Source organism: Coturnix japonica, chromosome 24 (genome assembly GCF_054131305.1).
Source record: "Coturnix japonica strain WE chromosome 24, WE-NBRP24, whole genome shotgun sequence".
In the NCBI taxonomy this organism is placed as follows: Eukaryota; Metazoa; Chordata; class Aves; order Galliformes; family Phasianidae; genus Coturnix; species Coturnix japonica.
The window spans coordinates 9,493,718-9,507,491 of record NC_140686.1 but is presented as its reverse complement, the minus strand read 5'-3'; the positions used below and the strand labels follow the sequence as shown (position 1 = coordinate 9,507,491).

Here is a 13,774-nt window from a genome sequence, read left to right as displayed (position 1 = left end):
AGTGCGGACGGAAAGAGCCGAGCGCTGAGGCGGGGCGGGCGGTGTTGCCCCTCAGGTTGGCCATCGCTTGGGGCCCTGAAAACAGCTTTATACCAACACGAAATAATAACAAACTGCTTTTTGTTTTTGTTTTTTAAGCAAAAAATGGGACTTCAGGGTTACTCAAGAAGCCTCAGCGTCCCTCGGTGGTGGGTGAGGGGCCTGGTTCCCCCCCACAGAGCACAGAGGGCGCTGGCCCACATCTCTGTGGTAAATCCATCCATTTATCTGCCATAAAACCATAAAAAGTCGTTTTTTAACGACCCACAGATCATTAACCGGAGCTCAGCAGGTTTTTTGGGGTGGTTTTGTTGTTGTTTTTTTTTGGGGGGGGGGGGTGGTCAGGTTTTAAAGGTTGGAGCTTTGATTGTGGAGAGCTTTCCTTGCCTCTGTGGAAAACCTGGTGTCCCTGTGACAAAGAACCACAGTGCTCATCCATTTCCAACCCCCTGCTGTGTGCAGGGTCACCAACCAGCAGCCCAGGCTGCCCAGAGCCACATCCAGCCTGGCCTTGAATGCCTGCAGGGATGGGGCATCCACAGCCTGTTCCTGTTCCAGTGCCCCCATCCAGGTCAGCAATAAAGGGACTGAGCAGGACAGAGCCAGCACCGACCCCTTTGGAACACAACTGCTGAGCAGCCGCCATCTGGATTCACCACCAATGAATGGCAATGATGGACACCTGGCTCCCAACCGGGTTGCTTTCACAGCGTCATAGAAAACTCTATGTCGGAAGGGACCCATAAGGATCCAACTGCTGAGCTGTTTTGCCCCAGGAGCAGCAGAACCTTTCCATAAGTGATGGTGGAATGTGCAGACGTGAGTGTGCGTGCATCAGAGCCCGCTCTGTTATCATCATCCTCACCCCAATCTCTGCCCCTCTGCGTGATGAAGCTCCTGGGGTGGAGGCTCCGTCTGCTCCCTGTTGCACACAGGCTTCTCCTGACACCCAGGCCATCTTTGGTATGAACCTCTGCCTTATCTCAGGCTGAGGAGATACAGCAACAGGCTCTCCCTAAAGTGGGAGGTTATTTTTCTTACTTCTTGGGCTTCCAGTGAAGTGTTTCAACTGTGAAAGGGCAACAGCCTGAACTCTTGTCCTGGGACATCTCCATCTGCAGGGTCGGCTGTAGCCATGCAGTTCTGTGGATGAGGTCAGTGGATGCTCTGTGTAAATGCCCATGGGACTGAAGCCACCCCTCAGCACCCCGAGCTCAATGCAGGGAGCACAGAGGAGTACAGCAGTGCAGAATAGAGGTATGTGCTGCTCCTGTACACATCATTCCAACCTGCCTCTGTCTGAATCTACTTATTGCCTTGGAGAGACAGAGCAGATCCCCAGAGCACAGCGTGGCTGACGTATGCTGGGGGCTGCTGCAGAAGCTGGAGTTATCAGCCCTTGCATTCTTCTCGAGTCCTCCCTGTCCTTTTCCACTGCTTTCTGCCTGCTTGCAAGAGCCTCTTTGCTTTTAATTTATAGCATCATTCCTATCTGCACAGGAGCTGGAGGCTGGAACACACTGTGTGCAGCAGCAGAAGCACAGTCTGTGCCTTGCTGGGGTAGGACCATCACATCCAGTGGGGCCCCCAGCCCCTGCTGCACATTTCCTCTGTGGCTTTGGGCAGATCTTTTGCCTCTCTGCTCCGTTCCCATCTGTAACAGCACGATCCTCTGCAGGATGCAATGCCACTGCAGGGCCACGAGCCCAAAGTGCAGCAAGTGGTGCCCTATAGTGCCCTTTCACTACAGTCCTCTGCCAGGTTCAATCACAGACTGCATTTTAAAGGCATGAAATGCCCAGATTGTCCCTAGTGGAAGCTGTAGAAATACCACAGACAGAAGCTAGGAATCTAATCGTGCATCTATAAACAGCTTATGTTGCTTTTTATGAGCATTCATATCAAGCAGTGGGAATTGGAAGCAGCTGTTGCTCGGTTGTGGTGGTGGCTGAAGTCAGCCATGCTAAAGGAGAATGCTTTAAACTGCCAGTCCATGGAGTGAGGGCACTGCAAAGAACAAAGCAAAGCATTATCTGCTCCCAGGTGCTCTGCTGATGGCTGAGTTGTCTCATGGATTGTTCACCACTTCTAAGGATGCTAGCACCGTTTTTGCAGGTAGGGAGGGAGCTTCCAGCTGGCATTGCACAGCCCTGGATGGCTCCTGGCTGCTGTGTGTGTGCATCAGAGCCAGCCAGGGAGCATGATCTGTCTGGGCTTTACAGGATGCTACTCATGCATCAGAGCGGCTGCACCAAAGCCATCCAGGGTGCGTGGTCCTGGCTGGGATGTAGGATGATAACCATACAGCAGCAGAGCCAAGCGTGTCCCTCTTTGCTCCATAGTGTTCAGCTTAGACCTGCAGGGAATGCTCACAGCACAGCACTGTAGGGTAGATGGGCTACAGACCCAAAGAGGTGTCCCAAAGCCAGAAGGACTGTGGGTGCTGCTTATCCCTCATCTCCAAGCCTTTCTTCCCCCAGCTGCAAGACCCCAAACCCACAGCAAAGGCAGGGAGATGTGCAAAGACCCTCATGCCGTGCCTGAGCTCCTCCCTCCCATCTGGAGGCCACCAAACCCACTGTTGTCCCTTTCTTCCCTTGCTGTCACAGCATCCTGCCTCTTCTGGTTGCTGGATCCTGAGCTCCCCCACCCATTGCTTTATGACCAGCCCGAAGCCAAAACACAGAGACCACGTAAGGGAGGATGGAATGAGGTTTAATGATACAAACTGCACAGGAAAAACCTGAAAAGAATAATTTAAGGCTTGGAACTGAGGTGCAGACTTGTCCCGTGTTTACCCATTGGGGTGCATTCATTGAGGCTGACTGTGCTTATGGAACACCTCTGCCTTCAGGGGAAGGGGGGGACGTGGATGTAGGAATCTCATGGTTTGTGGGGCTCAAATGGATTCCATCACCTCCAGGAACCTGGAGAAAAGCATGAGAGGGATGAACACAACAAAGCATTGCCATAGGAGCAACAGGTGAACCCCAGATGTCCACAGCTCTAACTCTGTGCCATTAACAAACAAACAGACCCCGAGCGACCCACCTGAAGCTCCTCGGCTCAGCCAGACATGATGTGCTTGACAAAAGCTGGGGAGGAAATGAGAAATGAGCTCTCAGACACACAGCAGGGGATAAAGGGGACTCAGTGCAGCAGAGATGCTCTGCCAGGACCTGGATGTCTCCTTCTGCTCCCAACCTTTCATGTTTTAAACCCACATAGAGAGACCCCCCAACCCCTCCTGGAGATAAACCAGCTGCTCCATCCCTGGTTTTCTGAGGGCAGACAGGACAAAAAGCCTCTTTTCCTCAGTGCTCTCCAATTTTAGGGGTTCTCAGACTTCAAGCCAGATTTTCACCTCCTTGGAGCCACAGGAAATCTGTGCCTCCAAATGTTCCCTATTAACTTCAGCTGTGAAGCACAGCTCTCTATGGCCCCACCTTCCTCTTGGTGTCCTCATGGAGGACATTTTGCCCTCCAGAACCAGAGCACTGAGCCTTGGATGTACCTTCGTAATTGATGCAGCCATTGGCGTCTTCTTGCCCTGCCATGAGCTGCTCCACCTCGCTTTCTGTCATCTTCTCCCCTGGAGGAGGAGGATGGAGAGGTGAGGGGAAGGCTCTCACCCTGCTGAGACCTTTCTGTCCTTCCAGACAGCCAAAGCCAGCAGAAAGAGGAGAAGGGAGCTGAAAAGGGAGGGGGGTTAAAAAGGAGTTGTGCACTGCAATGGGATTGTGGAGTTTGATATGGGGTTTGATATGCGTTGTGCTCTTTCCCTTGCAGCCCTACCCAGCGTGACCAGCACATGGCGCAGCTCCGCTCCCATCACCAGACCGTTGCCCTCCTTGTCGAAGACTCTCAGCCCTTCCACGAAGTCCTCGAAGCTGCCCTGCTCCCTGTTACGGGTGAAGTGCTGCAGGATGGGGAGGAAGGTCTCGAAGTCCAACATCTTCGTGTTCATCTCTGAAGGTGGAGGAGGAGACGGGGTCAGAGATAAACCCAAGGTCAGCCTCCATGCGCCTCCTTAGCCTTTATTAATCTCGTTTCCATCTGAGCATGGGGAGAGAAGGCTCACAAGGTGATGGGGCTGTTGGTGCATTAAGAAGGTGGGAAGATCCATACAAAGCATACTGCCAAACATTAAAACCAGCAGCTTTGTCACCAAACCATCCCTGTGCTGGAACTGGGTGACGCTGGTTTGCAGGGTCCTGTCCCACAGCCCCGGGTCAATCGTGGTACAGGTGTGGGTGGGAAGGAATGACACAGGAATGAAGCCTCTCTGTGTCACTCCCAGCTCCTCCATCTCACCGGGCTCAGGGAACACGATCCTTCAGTAGCTCTCAGGGTTTACTCGTCCCACCCCATCCCATGCTGTCACCTTCTGGTTTGGGCTTTCCCAGCACCTTCAGGACCTCAGCGTTGGTGGGGTTGTGACCCAGAGCCCTCAGGACGTCCCCGCACTGCGCGTAAGTGATCTGCATGGCTCCCGTGGGCGTCCGGTCAAACAGGCTGAATGCTTCCTTGAACTCTGTGGGGAGAAAAAGCTCAGCTGCCCATTGCTGCCCCATTCCCACCCACCAGGAGCACTGATCTGCTCCACCAGCCCCAGCCGGGTGAGCCCTGTGTGACACTGCTGGTGTGTGGGGTCACCATCTCCACATCCCTGCTTGGAAGGATGCAGAGATTCATTTCCAAGCTCTAATTATCACCTGCGGAGTGTTGCCATTTACTTGGAGGAAGGAAGCCTAAACTTGTATTGCTTTCCTGCCTCACATGATGCTTTTCAGCTTTTTGACTTATACTGGATCCCAATTTGAAGACACACATTGACTACACATTGGCTGTTAACTATACACTGACTACCACATGCCTGCAATGTTCACAGCCCCATCTCTGGTTCCTTGCTGCTGCTGAGGTGCAGAATGCAATGAACTCGGTTCTCCAAGACCCCCCAATTCCTTTTGTTCCTGGGTGAAGCCGTGGGCCTTAAAGCTGCTGGTCGGTTCCCATCTCCCCTGCAGCCCCACAAGAGCAGGCAGGCGCTGCTTCTCCTGCAGCAGATGCTCGATACACTCCTGGATTTCATCCTGCTGCCTCCGAGCAGACAAGTGGGCCAAGTGTGAGATCAGCCCCTCCATGCGGTCCACGTGGGCGCTCAGAGCTGAGAGCTTAGCGGTCATGGAGTTAATGAGCTCCAGGTTCTGGTCCATCTCCTTGGTGATGCTCAGTAACAGCTGGCTGATGGTGGAGCAGCCTTTGGGTGGGATGGGGCTGTTGTTGTCTTCGTGCTGTGATGGAGACCCAATGGGCTGCTGGATGTCCTGTTGGGTTTGCTGGCAGTTCCCATCTGGGGCTTCGTGTTTCCTACTTGGCATCTTTGTGTCTCCTGAACATTCCCACTCCCTGGTTCTGTCCCCTTGGTGTCAGTGCAGTGGATCCATGTGTCCCGGTGCTCATTGACCTCACAATGCTTCTATCGCTACAGGTGATAATTGGGGGGGGCTCTCACTGCCTGCAGCTCCCCGGGCACTCCCTGATGTTCTCACTGACAGGGGGAACCCTCAGCACAAAGAGCAGCACCTGGACCCTGCTGCCTCCATCCCAGCCCAACCCCACGCTGCTCCCAATCCCCTCCATCTCCTCTCCTTCCTCCCCCTCCCCACGATGCTCCTTCCCACCTCCCTCTGCAGAACCCCCCCCCCCCATTAAAACACCATCTATGGGGGAAGGCGATGCCCGGCTCTTACCTTCGATCTGCTCCGCAGCGAACTCGATCTGCCGGGGGAAGAGAACAGAGCGTGGGGACGGTGTTGGGAGGGAGAAGGGCTGCGCTCAGCCCCGAGCATCCCTCTGAGCCCTGCAGCCCGCAACGGGCGGTGGCACAGGGATGTGATGTGCCCCCCCGGCCCCCAGCCGCGATCCCCATAGAGAAACCAACACAGTGAGGATGCTCAGCCTGTGGGTCTGTGTCGGAATCCCATTCCCAGGGATTAAACAGCCTCTGTGCCGAGCCTGCTATGAACAACCTGCAGCCGGGGCTTCAAAATGGAACCGTATCCCGGGGAATGGCAGCAACCAAAAGCAAAAATGCGAGGGCTCGCACAAAGGAGGCTGTCAGACGAGGGGGGGGGGGAACCGCCTTGCGATGGAGGCGGCGGGCAGCGGCAGCAGCGGCAGCAGCAGCAGCAGCAGCAGCGATGTTTTCTATTGCTGCCTCGGGCTCCCGGAGCCGCGGGGCGTTGGAAGCAGCGCAGCATCCTGAGCTCAGCACCGCGCAGCATCACGGCCGGGCGATGCTCCCCTCCCATTGACGGGGCCGTGCCGCCGCCCCACGCTCACCTTGACGCTTTTGGGGTCGAAGTTGAATTCCTTGGGAGCCTCCGGGGCTGCGGCCGCTTTGGCCGCATCCTTCTTGGGGTCGGGTTTCTTGAGCGGCATGGCGCTGGATGAGACCTGCCCGGCGGAACGATGCGAGGCGGGGGCTGCTGCCTCCGTTATAAACCCAGCCCTGTCCTCACCCCGCAGGGGCAGGCCGGCTGCTGGAGCAGCTGCTACTTACTATAAAAGGAAGAAAACTCAAACGAGAGGGGCCCCAACTCGACAATTGCCCATTGTCATCGGCTCCAGCGCTGGGGGAAGCTGCTGGGGCTGCCCGGGATGCTCCGGGTTCAACCGTGAGCTCCGGGATCAATAGAGGTGCTGGACACCCCCGGCACCTGCGTGGTGTGGGGCTGTCACCGACCCCTCACCTCGGTGCCTGCGTGGGGCCGGCTCTATAGGAGCTGGTGGTGCAAGCGTTCAGACCTCGGGTTCCTTAGTGGGGCTCATTCCCCCTATGTGTGCCCATAGGATGCTGCTGTGGGTGCTGCCTGAAGGGGCCAAAAGGATCCACTGGGGCTCAGGGATCAACGTGTGACACCCTCAGCCATCGCTTTAAGTACAGAGACACAACATTGCCAGGCTGGATGTGGCTCTGGGCAGCCTGGGCTGCTGGTTGGGGACCCTGCACATAGCAGGGGGTTGGAGCTGGATGAGCACTGTGGGCCTGTGCAACCCAGGCCATTCTATGGTTCTATGAACACCAGTGGGGGAAATAGCAGCTCTGAGAGCTGTGCTAATAGAAATAAATGGGGGCTGGGAGCACCTGTGCTCTGTTCCCCTGCTCCCTGCCCAAAGGTGCACACAGGACATGGAGCTGGGCTGCACATTCTCTGCTTCCCAATAGGAAGAAAACCACCCCAGAATTCCATCTCTGATCTTTCCCATCCGCTGCCCCCACAGCCTCGTGCTGCAGGAGCTGCTCAGTGCTGTCTGTGCCACCAACAGGGTCAGGGGGGTCCTGCAGAAGGAGGGAGATTTGCAGCGTGCCATCGTCTGCTGATTGCCAGCACGGATGTGGGGGCTGCATGATGGGGCTGGTGGGTGTCACTTACTGTGATTGCTTCCCTGATCTCTGTGTAATCCAACAGGCAATTGAGCACAAAACAACATGTTTTGCTTGCTGCAAACTCCAGCTCTGGGTCAGCTTCCATTTGCAGTGGGAATCCAATGGCCCCGTGCCTCCCCTCCACCACCATCAGCCCATACACAGTGACCGCCCTCACCTGCAGCCCTGCCCAGCAGGAGCCCCTTGGCCACAAACCCCAAAACACCACTCCTGTATCACCCACTGATCCCATTCCCCATCCTAAAAGACCACCCAGCAGCCCCGTAACCTCCATGACCCAAAGAACCGAACTGCTCCCCCCTCAGGATGGGGGTCTCAATAATAGGGCCAGGGTGAGCTGCCAGCTCTGCCCTGTTCCCTCTTTGGTTCACAGCTGCACCCCGCTGCAGTTTTCCTCTCTGGTTCAATCACATTGAGCAGCAGCAGCAGCTCCCGGGATCTGCTTTGCTCTCTCAACTATCAAACAGACTTTTGCAAGCTGCAGGAACCCAGCAAAACCCGACCTCCTCCATGCAGCCCCTGGTAAGGACCAGAGCTCTGCCTGGATAACGCAGCAGGGAGGCTCCCAGCTCTGCCCTGTGCAGGGCTCTGCCATTTACAGACACCCGGCCATGGTTTGGGGTCCTGCAGCTCCCAGGTTTGACACGGAGCTTTTGAATTGTGGACCCGATGCTGGTGGGTGCCCAGACGATGAGCTGCTGTGCAGTGAGATGCTGCAGGAAGCTCTGGGGGGGGGGGAATGGGGCTGATCCCTGATCCCAAGAGAAGGAAAAGGGTTAAAGGACTGTCTGAGAGCAGCGCAGAGATGCTCACGTGTCGCACCACCTCCATGCACTGCCATCCCCTCGGCTGCTCAGGACCAGTTTGGGGGTTTGGGGCGGTGGGGAAACGTGTGACACATGAAAAATGAGCTGCTGGGCAGCAAGAGACGATCTGAGAGGAGGAATCTGCCTCAAGCGAAGAGGATTTTAGCACCTTGGGCTGAGCCAACAGACCTCTGCCATCCCATCCCACTGGGAACTGTTTGCACACCCTCCAGGAGCAGCTTAAAGCCATCGGGACACCAGCACTGGGCAGGAGCAGGGGAAGCTGTGGGGTGAATGCCCAGCATGGCAGCCCCGTGCAATCATCCATCCCCATAGCGCTGCCCCATTGACACCTCACCTCCATGGGGACCTGGTTTGGGAGGGCGCTCCCTGAGGATGCTGCATCTCAGCCCACAGCTCAGCTCACCCCATAGCCCACAGCGCTGGGACGCAGCTCCCATCCATCGCTGGCTCCGTCCCATGGGGGCTGTGGGCAGGGGAGGCGTCGTGGCTGCTCTGCTCTGCTGCTGCCTGCTGGGCTCTGCCCGGGCACTGGTAAGTCTGTGTCGGCTCCTTTGGTCTCTCTGCTCTGTTGGCTTTGATTATGCATTGTTAATTGGGGATATCATGGCTCTGGCTTTTCAGCAGTGAGGGTGGGGACACACTGATGGGACAGTGCAGCCCCACAGCACTCCACTTTTGGCTCCCTCCATTGCCACTGCTGCTGCTTTGCCCATCCCGGCCCCACATTTCACCCCACGTTGCTCTGCTCTCCCTGCAGTGCTCGGTGTCCCCAGGCACTTTGATCCTGTGACTCCCAGGGAGGTTGCAGTGCTGTGGGGCTGCAGCCTTTGTTTCCAGCCCTGCTGCTCTGACACTGCAGCATCGTGCTCACAAAGCAGATTGGAGCCTGGACAGCAGCAGCCCCACTGCAATGGTGTCCTCACCCCCATCTCTGTGGGCAGGTGGACCCTGATGATGTTCTCACTAAGGAAGAGCAGATTTACCTCCTGGTGGAAGCTAGAGAGAAATGCCAGAGGGACATCAGAGCTCAGCTGGAGAAGGTCAAAGGTAGAACCTGGTCCTGCACACGGGTGGGAATGGGGGACAGGGCTGTGTCCCCTCTGATGGCTGCAGGACGTGGGGGGGACACGGAGCTCCCAGGGACTGCAGGGTCCTGCTGTGGGATAGGAAGCATGTGATGGATGGCAATGGGATGGGATGGGATGGGATGGGATGGGATGGGATGGATGGGATGGGATGGGATGGGATGGGATGGGATGGGATGGGATGGGATGGGATGGGATGGATGGGATGGGATGGGATGGGATGGATGGGATGGGATGGGATGGGATGGATGGGATGGGATGGGATGGGATGGATGGGATGGGATGGGATGGGATGGGATGGGATGGGATGGGATGCATGCAGTGTCAATGGGACACCAAGCGCAGTGTCTTTGCCCCCTGCTCAGACACCAGCTGCCTCCCAGAATGGGATGGGATCATTTGCTGGCCCAAAGGCTCCCCCAGCCAGGAGGTGGCTGTGCCCTGCCCTGACTACATCTATGACTTCAACCATAAAGGTGAGCACTCACAGCTGAGCAGCACCTCAGGAATCACCTCGGGGACGCTGCTGGGTTTGCTGCGGGTCCTGCAGCTCTCACAGCCCTTCTGTCCCCAGGCCGTGCCTACAGGTACTGCAGTGCTTACGGGACCTGGGAAGTGACCCTCAGCCTCAACAAGACCTGGGCCAATTACACTGAATGCGCCCTGCTCTTCTCCTCCGAGAGCCGGAGCCGTGAGAAGGTGATTTGAAAGGGGCTGGGATGGGAGCAGGGCTCAGAGCCCCCCTCTGCCCCCCAGCACTCCCAGTTCTCCCCATGCTCTCAGCCCAGAGGCAGAAGGGACGTGGGCTGTGGGAGATCTGGAGCAGAGCCCTTCTCTTCCAGGAGGTGTTTGACCGCCTGCACTTGATGTACACCATCGGCTACTCCATCTCCTTGGCCTCCCTCATTGTCGCTGTCTGCATCCTCTCCTATTTCAAGTAAGGAGGAGCTGAGTCCCTGTCCTCATGGGGGGAAACCTCTCCATTGTCCTGGGTGCAACAGCCCCTGGGGGACAGGAACCACTCCAGGCTGTCCCCAAAGCCCCCATGAGCCCTGCATCATCCGCTCCCCATGGCCAACACAACCCAGATCTGCCTCCCCTTGGAGCTGTGGGGCAGCTGTGGCTGTGATCATGTCACGCTCTTCTCCATAGGCGCCTGCACTGCACTCGCAACTACATCCACGTGCATCTCTTCACCTCCTTCATCTGCCGGGCTGCCAGCATCTTCCTGAAGGACGCCGTGCTCTACTCGGGCAGCGACGCGAAGCTGCGGGAGGAGGAGCTGGGGGCAGAGCTGGGCCCCTCGCTGGGCCAACGCAGCCACCTGGTAGTGGGGCAGGACTGGGGGAAAAGGGGCCGTAGCTCTGGGGGGGACTGATGTGGGCACCTCTCTGACCCACATGCAGGTTGGCTGCAAGGTGGTGGTGACGCTCTTCCTCTACTTCCTGGCCACCAACCACTACTGGATCCTGGTGGAAGGGCTCTACCTGCACAGCCTGATCTTCATGGCCTTCCTCTCCAACAAGAACTACCTGTGGGTCCTCATCATCATCGGCTGGGGTGAGTTTGGACCAGCAAGGAGCTGGTCAGGTCCAGGCCAGGCAGCTCCAATGAGGGCGGTGGAACTTAAACCATGAATCAGTTTGGGCTGCAAACACTGATTTCAGCTGTGCTCCTTTTGTGTTCCATCCCTCCAGGTCTCCCTGCTGTGTTCGTGTCCATCTGGGCCAGCGTCAGGGCCTCCCTGGCAGACACACAGTACGTAGATCCATCTGCTCCAGCAGTTCTTTGGGGAGGGGAAGGAAAGTTGGAAGAAATCTGTGGGCATCACAACACGAGCACACAAGGCTTGTTTATAACACTGCCAGCAGTTGAGGCCGGTAATGTCTTTGTCTTGATTGTGGAAGGAAGCCGGGTGCTGGCTTACATCATAACTGGGGCCAAAATGATTTACCCAAATCCCCAACCCCTCCCAGCCAGGAGCTGTGGGGCAGCAAAGAGGGGAAGGACAGTGGTTTGGGGTCAGGCAGCCATTGGATGCCACCAGGATTTCAGGTATCTCTTAAGCGTGTCCTCCCCTTTCTCTTCAGATGCTGGGACCTCAGCGCAGGGAACATGAAGTGGATTTACCAGGTCCCCATCCTGGCTGCTGTTGTGGTAGGAAATGAACAATCCTTTCTGGGAAGAGGGGACTTGTAGCATCCAGGGGCTGTTTGCTGCCAGGTCCCTGCAGGCAACAAACCCAACATGGGTGGGTGGCTGTTGGCAGGTGAACTTCTTCCTCTTCCTCAACATCGTGCGGGTGCTGGCATCCAAACTCTGGGAGACAAACACAGGGAAGCTGGACCCCCGGCAGCAGTACAGGTAAGTCTTGGCCTGGCTCATTGTCTGCCCACGTCATGGGGATGGTTCCCCATCGGGCTGTGACTGCAGAGCAGAGCTATGGGATGGCTGTGGGGGTGGCAGATCTCAGCTCAGCGCCCCATTTCTCCTCCCAGGAAGCTGCTGAAGTCCACACTGGTGCTGATGCCGCTTTTCGGGGTGCACTACGTGGTGTTCATGGCCATGCCATACACTGAAGTCTCCGGGGTCCTGTGGCAGATCCAGATGCATTACGAGATGCTCTTTAACTCCTCTCAGGTACGATGCTCCGAGCACAGCGATGCTCATCCAGGGATCCAAACTCAGAACTCAAATTCCTTCATCTCTTTTGGCAGGGTTTCTTTGTGGCTTTTATCTACTGCTTTTGCAATGGGGAGGTAAGTGAGGGGCAGCATCTTTCCCTGCACCCCTCAGCATGGGACAAGCAGAGGGAAAACTCAGATTTGAGAAGGGAAGACCCTCTTTTGCTGGCTCTGAGCTCTGATCTGTCCCCGCAGGTGCAGGCAGAAATTAAAAAAGCCCATTTTCGGAGAAGCCTGGCGCTGGACTTCAAGCAGAAGGCGCGTGCCAGCAGCGCAGCAGGGAGCTGCTGTTATGGTGGGCTGATGTCCCACGGCACCACCAGCTTCAGTGTGAGCCTGACAGGGCGAGGGCCGGGGGGCACACAGCCCCGGGGGCTGCTCCTCCCTGCCCGTGGCAGCCTGCCGGGCTACACCCCCAGCTCCTGTGCTGCAGATCTTCTGCCCCATCTGACACAGGAGATGAGCCAGAAAACCTGCGGGGAAAACACCGTGGGCTTCAAAGACCTGGATGAGAATCAGCCCAGTCGGAACAAAGAGCTGGAGACAACGCTATGAAGTTAATGCTGCATGTCCCAGCTGGACTCATCCGTGTGTTTTGGGCAACTTTTGTGCTTGCATGGAGAGCTGGGGTGCAGGACAGCAGCTGAATCAACTCATTGCTCTTGGGACCACGTGCTCTTGCTCCTTCTTGTATCTACCAGGTCTGAAAATGAGCAACAGTTCAAAACTTCATTTCCTTCCGTGTGCAGGTGATTGGTGTAAGTGATGTCTGCATGCAAAGCCTTGAATCATCACAGGAAACGGTCCTCCAGCCTCAATGCCATTTTGTGATGGTCTGGAAAGTGACTTCAGCTCCAGCGCATACAAAGCTGAGACTGCGGTCTTTGTGTCTGACTCCCCTGTTCAGCTCCCATTCCTGCTGTACAGCGTGAGAGAGGGCAGAGCAGCTCACCCCACCCTCACCTACATCCTTGTACAGCCCATGGATGGCTGCAGTGATCAGTTACAAGAGGACAGATGGGGGTGTGAAGCCCAGCCAACATCACAGCATCACAGCCCCCCAGCTCCGCTCTCCCTGCTCATTCCTGGTCACAGCCAGCCCAGCTCCCTGCTGCCTCCCCTGCAAGGCAATGCTCACTGCTGGGTAAAGACTGAGACTCCTGCCATGCCCTGCCCAGACAAATGGGTGGGAGAGAGAATTACAGCACTGTTGGGAGTGGGGATATACTTGTTCTAATGAGACAGTAATTTCATAATAAAGATAGAGACAGAGAGCATGTGAATAATTGCGTGTGCATTCATAGACCTCTCCAGTGAAAAGCTAAGATGTAAACAGAGACACAAGGATTAGAAATAACTGTAGGGAGACCAGCAGGCAGGGGACAGCAAGACAGAGAGGGGCACCAGCATCAGCGCACCTTCATCACCTCCCACTCTTTTTGCTCCACCGTGGAGCACGAGAGGCAGGGGGTGACTGATGCTCAAGCACAGAGGCAGGAGCAGGATTATATTTTACAGACAAACCTGAGCTTCTTGCAGTTGATTTGCTCAGCTGATTTGTGCTCCTGACTCTTTAGAAGAAAGCACAGCCTGCCACTGCAAGGAGACAGCCTCTTTTTCAGGGTAGTTGGCATGCAGCTCACACTGCTACCTTGTTCTGTGCAAGAGGAATCAGCCCTGTTA

General features: G+C 56.3%; 2 protein-coding genes across 5 annotated transcripts; one reads left to right on the top strand and one right to left on the bottom strand.

The window, feature by feature from the left end:
- Positions 1 to 2,733: 2,733 nt before the first annotated feature.
- Positions 2,734 to 6,515, bottom strand: LOC107325141 (myosin light chain, embryonic). Of its 3 annotated transcripts, none has more exons than XM_015885689.3 (7): positions 6,385 to 6,515; positions 5,793 to 5,820; positions 4,424 to 4,573; positions 3,835 to 4,008; positions 3,554 to 3,631; positions 3,091 to 3,134; positions 2,734 to 2,966 (listed from the first exon to the last, which is right to left on the bottom strand). In XM_015885689.3, exons 1-6 carry the CDS (start codon positions 6,481 to 6,483, stop codon positions 3,106 to 3,108), a joined length of 558 nt encoding a protein of 185 aa, XP_015741175.1. In that variant the 5' UTR covers positions 6,484 to 6,515; the 3' UTR covers positions 2,734 to 2,966; positions 3,091 to 3,105. The 3 variants fall into 3 exon arrangements, with proteins under 3 accessions (XP_015741175.1, XP_085379732.1, XP_032305312.2); XM_085523606.1 differs by lacking the exon at positions 6,385 to 6,515 and adding an exon at positions 5,984 to 6,105; XM_032449421.2 differs by lacking the exons at positions 5,793 to 5,820; positions 6,385 to 6,515 and adding an exon at positions 4,916 to 5,592.
- Positions 6,516 to 8,567: 2,052 nt separating this feature from the next.
- On the top strand, positions 8,568 to 13,365 carry LOC107325137 (parathyroid hormone/parathyroid hormone-related peptide receptor-like). Of its 2 annotated transcripts, XM_015885671.3 has the most exons (13): positions 8,568 to 8,853; positions 9,264 to 9,369; positions 9,773 to 9,883; positions 9,982 to 10,106; positions 10,250 to 10,344; positions 10,560 to 10,734; positions 10,814 to 10,967; positions 11,105 to 11,165; positions 11,498 to 11,564; positions 11,677 to 11,771; positions 11,906 to 12,047; positions 12,125 to 12,166; positions 12,287 to 13,365. In XM_015885671.3, exons 1-13 carry the CDS (start codon positions 8,695 to 8,697, stop codon positions 12,644 to 12,646), a joined length of 1,692 nt encoding a protein of 563 aa, XP_015741157.2. In that variant the 5' UTR covers positions 8,568 to 8,694; the 3' UTR covers positions 12,647 to 13,365. The 2 variants fall into 2 exon arrangements, with proteins under 2 accessions (XP_015741157.2, XP_085379719.1); XM_085523593.1 differs by having other exon boundaries at positions 12,125 to 13,365.
- Positions 13,366 to 13,774: the final 409 nt, after the last annotated feature.

What these genes read in the sequence shown, in the direction of transcription:
- LOC107325141 (XM_032449421.2), bottom strand. Translation starts at nt 5,420, where the DNA reads ATGCCAAGTAGGAAACACGAAGCCCCAGATGGGAACTGCCAGCAAACC. An exon ending in TGGGGCTGTGAACATTGCAG is followed by an intron (nt 4,574 to 4,915) that starts GCATGTGGTAGT and finishes TTCTCCCCACAG; the next exon opens with AGTTCAAGGAAGCATTCAGC. An exon ending in GGGAAAGCCCAAACCAGAAG is followed by an intron (nt 4,009 to 4,423) that starts GTGACAGCATGG and finishes CTCCACCTTCAG; the next exon opens with AGATGAACACGAAGATGTTG.
- LOC107325137 (XM_085523593.1), top strand. Translation starts at nt 8,695, where the DNA reads ATGCTGCATCTCAGCCCACAGCTCAGCTCACCCCATAGCCCACAGCGC. An exon ending in CTATGACTTCAACCATAAAG is followed by an intron (nt 9,884 to 9,981) that starts GTGAGCACTCAC and finishes TTCTGTCCCCAG; the next exon opens with GCCGTGCCTACAGGTACTGC. An exon ending in CCTCATCATCATCGGCTGGG is followed by an intron (nt 10,968 to 11,104) that starts GTGAGTTTGGAC and finishes CCATCCCTCCAG; the next exon opens with GTCTCCCTGCTGTGTTCGTG.